The 6323-nt window shown below is 37.7% G+C and overlaps 1 protein-coding gene across 3 annotated transcripts in view; it reads left to right on the forward strand.

Annotated features, from left to right (window-relative positions):
• The window catches only part of Tmem67 (transmembrane protein 67), a 45710-nt gene extending 39611 nt beyond the window's left edge, over positions 1–6099 (forward strand). The window contains exons 25-29 of one of the 3 annotated variants that reach the window (XM_076924157.1): positions 1574–1690; positions 1795–1899; positions 2562–2664; positions 4142–4284; positions 4999–6099. In XM_076924157.1, the coding sequence (XP_076780272.1) occupies positions 1574–1690; positions 1795–1899; positions 2562–2664; positions 4142–4284; positions 4999–5079 (549 nt within the window). In that variant the 3' untranslated portion in view covers positions 5080–6099. Of the gene's footprint in view, positions 1–1573; positions 1691–1794; positions 1902–2561; positions 2665–4141; positions 4285–4998 lie in introns of those variants that run through there. The other 2 variants (XM_076924158.1, XM_076924159.1) reach the window with 2 other exon arrangements.
• Positions 6100–6323: the final 224 nt, after the last annotated feature.

Consider the following 6323-nt stretch of genomic DNA (forward strand, 5'->3'; position numbering starts at 1 on the left):
AGGACAATTTCAGGGGCAATGACTTTGAAGAGGAGGATGATGAAGGCGTAAATGTCTTTGAAAATGCCTAGGAAGGCTAGGGAACAACTGAAGGTCAACAAGAGTCACTTCCCCACACATGAGCAAGCACTAGCAAGCCAGTGGGTGCTGGGCCCGAGCACCCCAGGTTTCCATGTGTGCCCCAGTGGGTGCTGGGCCCCGAGTACCCCAGGTTTCCATGTGTGCCCCAGTGGGTGCTGGGCCCGAGTACCCCAGTTTTCCATGTGTGCCCCAGTGGTTGCTGGGCCCCGAGCACCCCAGTTTTCCATGTGTGCCCCAGTGCGTGCTGGGCCCCGAGCACCCCAGTTTTCCATGTGTGCCCCAGTGGGTGCTGGGCCCCGAGCACCCCAGTTTTCCATGTGTGCCCCAGTGGGTGCTGGGCCCCGAGCACCCCAGTTTTCCATGTGTGCCCCAGTGGGTGCTGGGCCCCGAGCACCCCAGTTTTCCATGTGTGCCCCAGTGGGTGCTGGGCCCTGAGTACTCCAGTTTTCCATATGTGCCCAGGACGGTGGACCTTGAGCAGAAGACGACCCTTTGCTCATCACAGTGAAGGAGCTCAAGGCCCAAAAGATCCCCATCATTATTGGTTTACCAGCCAGATGGACGCTATGAAGACCGGGGGTCATCAAATCTGGCTGAGCAGAGGTGTCAGATCATACCTATGTACCACTTTTATGATGCCACTTTTTATATATAAATAAAAAGTCACCCTTTCTACACCCCCCAAATGGTTTATAGACTAGTAGTGACATGGAAAATTGCTCAGGATATAATGTTTAACAAAGAAAAGTGTGATTCCAGTTTTTTTGTTGTTGTTGTCATCATCTGTATTTGACTTAGAAAAGAACTAGAAATGAAGTGCTTTAAATATATTTAGTCCAGCTGTTGAAATTTATAGCTAATCTTCTTTTCTTAGTTCCTCTTCATAGTTTATATATTCTTCATTCTCCACAATTGCCTGTACCTTGTTAATTTAAATTTTTATTTAAAATAGAGAAGCTCATTGTATATATCTTCCTTTAAGTTGTGGAGACAAACGCTGTAATGGGACCAGATGAAAGAGAATAGTAAGTTCTGACGTAGGTGAACAGGTGTCATGGAGCCAGAATCTGATAGGACCATGAGCCATCGGTAGAAACTGGCTAGACAGTGAGCTAGTGCAAAAATGTGAGTTTGTGTTTGTCAGTGTGTAATCTTGTGAGAAGGTGACCTGTCTATAGCTTTCACTGTTCAGCCTTTTCTTACAAACATTAAAGAATGGCAAGAATACCAAATACACAATACACTTGGTGGTTTAAGTAGAGCAGAGTGAAGGAGGTGACATGGAGACTGCACAAAAGCTGGAATGAGGTCACATCTGGCAGTGGCGAGCCTTGAGTAATACTAGTCTTGTTTCAAGTACAATATCAGCAAGATTTCAATAGGTTAAAAAAATCTTGTAACATGTAGTACAAACTGAAGGAAAATGGTATGCTTTCTTTTTTTTCTTAATTTCTATCTTACTTTAAATTTAAAAAAAAAATTTTTTTTTCAGGAAAATTTGTGCAGCCAAAGAGGTTTGGTGCCCAACACGGATGGGCAGACATTTCAGATTGCAGTTTCTAGTCAGATGAGACAACACTACGACAGGATCCATGAGACATTAACAAGGGTTTGTATAAAGCATTGCTCACATGAATTTTGCCATACTTAAAGTCATTTAAATTCCAAAGCATAAGGTGTGTTATGTTTATACATTTCTCTTTTGTACATTAGAGAAATGGCCCAGCAAGACTGCTGAGTTCATCAGGGAGTACTTTTGAACAAAGCATAAAGGCATACCACGCAATGAATAAGTTCCTTGGCTCTTTCATTGACCACGTATGTATTCAGATGTCTGTATGGAAGCCAGGGTGGTCTGCTGATCTTGAAAAGTTAAATGGGAATTCAGTTACAGTTTTAGTCCACCATGTCAGAGAACTGCATGCTTCTGTTTGCTGTCACATTTAGTACTTAGGAATAAATAGCCACAAGCAACTTACAATTTAGAGATAAAGTTAGATTATCTAAAAGAAAAATGTGATTTTAATGTGCCCATTAGCAAATGATGACTCCCTTATATATGTCCCATAAAATTCTATAGTAGAATTTTATATTATACTCGATTTTGTCACCAAAATGTTGTTTCTCATTTGAAATCTTTACACTATGGTTGCATTCTTAAAAAGCATTTTATAAATCAGTTTTCAGTATATCTAGCCTTAAATTTAACATTTTAAAGATTTAAGATCTTAATTTTAAATTAAGTTAAAATCCTAAGGATTTTCAATCTTAAATTTAAGAATTTAGAATTTAAAACATTTCTAAAATAATTTTTAATATTTAAAAATTAATACTAATTAATTTAAATTCTAGGATAGTGATTCATTTTACACAAGTTTTTCTTTGTATATTATTCCTCAGTTTTTCTACTTCTAACTTTTCATTAATTAGAAAACATTTATTTCATTACAGTTTTTTATATCACTATCTTCTCAAACTAGGTTCATAAGGAAATGGATTACTTTATAAAAGATAAGTTGCTTCTTGAAAGAATCCTTGGGATGGAATTCATGGAGCCCATGGAGAAGAGCATCTTCTACAACGGTGACTTCTCATGTCCTTGCTGAGTTTCAGTCCTGTTTGGGGGAGGCAGGGTGCTTTCAGTTATTTTTTTCATTGATTTTTGTAATTTTATACAGAAACAATGGGGACTTAATTAGGTCAACCTGATTGAACTATAGTCATTTCTGTGTTCCATGTTATATTGAAATGTAAATATGTGTATATACAAGAAAGCAAAGGGCTACATTCAGAATTAGCCATATATCTCAAACAGATAGTAAAACAAATACATTAAATTTTTATTTTATTATAATATTCATTTAATGACAGACTTATAAAATGTTTAAAGAATGCTAATTGGGTTGTCTTCCATATCTAATTTACTTTTAGCCAAAGTCTTAAAAAATAACTTATGCTAGTAATAGGAATCATTTTTAAATATATTGCTTAAAAATATATCTGTGTACCATGTATATGCCTGGTACCTACCAAGGTCAGACAAGGGCATTGAATCCCCCAGTTACAAGACAGTTGTGAGCCATGCCATGGGCGCTGGGAATCAAGCCCAGTTCTTTGGAAGAGCAACCAGTGCTCTTAACTTCTGAGACACCTTTCAAGCCCTATTTAAAAAAAATTTTTTTTAAAGAGTTTGTTTTATGAGTTTCCCTTTATCTTATAGACTAGTCATTCCACGAAAAAAAATTGAATATGCATCACCAGCTATATGTAAATTGATCCATGGGTATGAAATACTAAAAATATTTCATAAATGTCATTCCATTATTCTTAACCTGTATTTTTTTAAAATTGATAATATAAAAGGTAACTTTATTTTGAGAGTTATTAGCAGCATTTGATTTTGGTGAGGACACACAATGAAAGCCACTGCTAATAGGCTGGGTATTGAAGTGTGCGAACTGAGCCAGTATGGAGGTAATTTGAGACAGGAAAGGTGCCATTAAGGAACTATAGCAGAGCAGCTCTGGGGAGGAAGAGGAGGCGCACGTTTGGATTTTTGTTTGTGTTTGTTTGTTTGTTATTTTCCATGACAACAGTGTCTATAGCACTTATCAGGTTTTTAAAAAAGATGTTCAAATCCCCAAAAAGACAGAATTGCGTGTTGAGTGCAAGGAGGACAAAACTGTAGGAAATTGACACAGGAATTCTCAAATGCTCATGCTATGACTTGAATTTTCATCTTTTATTCTTTATCTTAGACACGACCTCTAAGATTAATTTAGCCTTTTAGCTCTATAGGCAGAGGAGGAATATGCACTAACTGCTCTTTAGAAGGCGTTCATGGATAAGCACACTATAGCAATTATCAACGTTTGCTTTGATGTTAAAACTACTGCTTCAGAATTTGTCTGAGTGCTTTGACTAGCATTTTAGACTGGCAGACTTAGCACCTTTGACTTCAGTGTTAGCATAACATACTCCGTGTTTAATCTGTTGTCACCAGAGGTAGCACAGACCTTTTCTGTCACTGATTGACACATCTTCCACATGGTTTTTGTAGACGAAGGCCATTCTTTCAGCAGTGTGCTGTATTACGGGAACGAGGCCACACTCCTCATCTTTGATCTGTTGTTCTTCTGTGTGGTGGACTTGGCTTGCCAGAACTTTGTTTTAGCATCCTTCCTCACCTACCTGCAACAAGAGGTAAATCTAACAGCATATCCTGGTTTCTTCTCAAGCAGAAATGTTAGAAGTGGGGGTATTTATTTTCTTAACAGAATGTAAGAGCATCCACTTTCAGTAGGGTTTTGTGAACGTTTAGAATATGATTAACACTACCAAAGGAAAGAAGAGCCATTCAACAGACCCCACTGCACTCTGCCCCTGGGACAGTAAATGCTCTGGGACCCAGTGGAAGGAAGAAGTGGCTTGATCATCTAGGAAGATACTTATCTACCACCAGTCTCCCACATATGAAGAGTGAGCATGAATTTTCCTAAGTCCCATTCAGACACAGGAACAAGCACTGGGGCCGTGGTTCAGGGCTGTACCCAACTGTGCACAGCCTCACTGGTGGAGCCTCCTGCATGAAGGATGCAGGAGTTACTACATGGTTTATTACCCCTGGACTTAGAGTCATAGACAAATTCTGCCCTTACCAGGGAGATATTTTTGATATTCACATAGTTTTAGGAGTTAAATTCCTTAAGTATTTAAAAGTATATTCTTGTGAGCATGAGAAGTATATATTAATTCATAAAACATTTCCCAATGTGTATATTTTTAAAAATAATTTTATCTAGTAATTAAAGTATCTCATTTATGACATGAAGTGGTTGGGAAATTAGCTAGTTTAATTTAGATACTTTAAATTGATTTGCCTATTTAATTTTCTTCTTACTTGTTTTGCTTTTCCAGATTTTCCGATTTATCCGCAATACAGTAGGACAAAAGAATTTGGCAACCAAAACATTAGTGGATGAAAGATTTCTGATCTAATCGGTGATACAGAACTTCAGGACTCAGTAATGTGGCCAAGCCGTGATGCTATTGTATTTTTTAAAACTTTAATACATATTATTCTTCCATTTTTTATCTATAGAAAGATTTATTTTTATAGTTTGTAAAATAATAAGATATAGTAAAAAATACTATTTCCCCATTACGTGTTGTATTTAATTTAGTAAATAATATATTAACACTAACCAGGAAGCAAGCAAACAAAACAAACCCCTCCCAGCCCCACGTCCAGCACCCTTCCGGGTCTTGATGGCAGGCTAACCCCAGCCCTTGTCATTCTTTCAGAACATGACCTGCCTGCTTTTCCTCATGGTTTCAAATTGATTTGAAAACTCAAAATTACTATTCAGTTCAGTGTTTGCATGTTTTATTTATAATCATGGTTAAATAAATTTTAAAAGGTATTTTCAAATTTACTTAAAAATTTGGTTTGCATTATTGGTGACTCAGTGGACTTTTCTCTAATAACTCACTCTGTCTGTCAGTGGGCAGGTCTCCATTAGACATAGCATGGTGGGTTACACATCCAGTCCTCTATGTTCCTGGTCTCTGTGGTCACTTACATTTGTTAAACTGGGTGAAATTTTTTGCAACGTAGGATTTTTCACACATTTTGGTCTTTTAAGAGTACTCCTCAAAGATGTTGGTTTTTAATCATGACTAAATATTACCAATAATAGGCCATAAATATATCATCTTATTTTGACTAATTTATTGAAAGCAAACTTCAGCTTCATGAGTCAGTAATTATTTTCTAAGGAAAAAGAAAGGATTCAAGATACATTTAAGTCCTGAACCATATACTTAATCTTAAGTAATTCTTTTCATGGCATGCCATATACTTGGAGGGCCCTGGTGCAGCAGGATGTTGCCACACCCCACCCAGCATGCCTCGCTGCTTTCCACAGTGATGCTGTGTGACCACGTAAATGCAGTGCTGTGTACATACTGTATATATTTGTGAATTGAGAATATATAATAAAATCTTTTGCATTTCTATTTCCTGTTTGATTTGTGTCTACCAGAAGAACTAGCATTCAGGAATGCAGTGCTGTCAGGGCAGGGTGCCTGACCACTGCCGGGGCTGGAGCTTTCGTTTTGTGGGTGACTGAACAGAAAAAGGAAGGAGGGAAAAAAATGAAGTCCTTAGAACTATGGTTTCTGAAGGGCCTCAGAACAGGGATGTCTTTATAAAAGCTACAGAGGTGAATAAATGAAGCAGC

This window comes from Arvicanthis niloticus, chromosome 25, assembly GCF_011762505.2.
Source record: "Arvicanthis niloticus isolate mArvNil1 chromosome 25, mArvNil1.pat.X, whole genome shotgun sequence".
NCBI classification, from domain to species: domain Eukaryota; kingdom Metazoa; phylum Chordata; class Mammalia; order Rodentia; family Muridae; genus Arvicanthis; species Arvicanthis niloticus.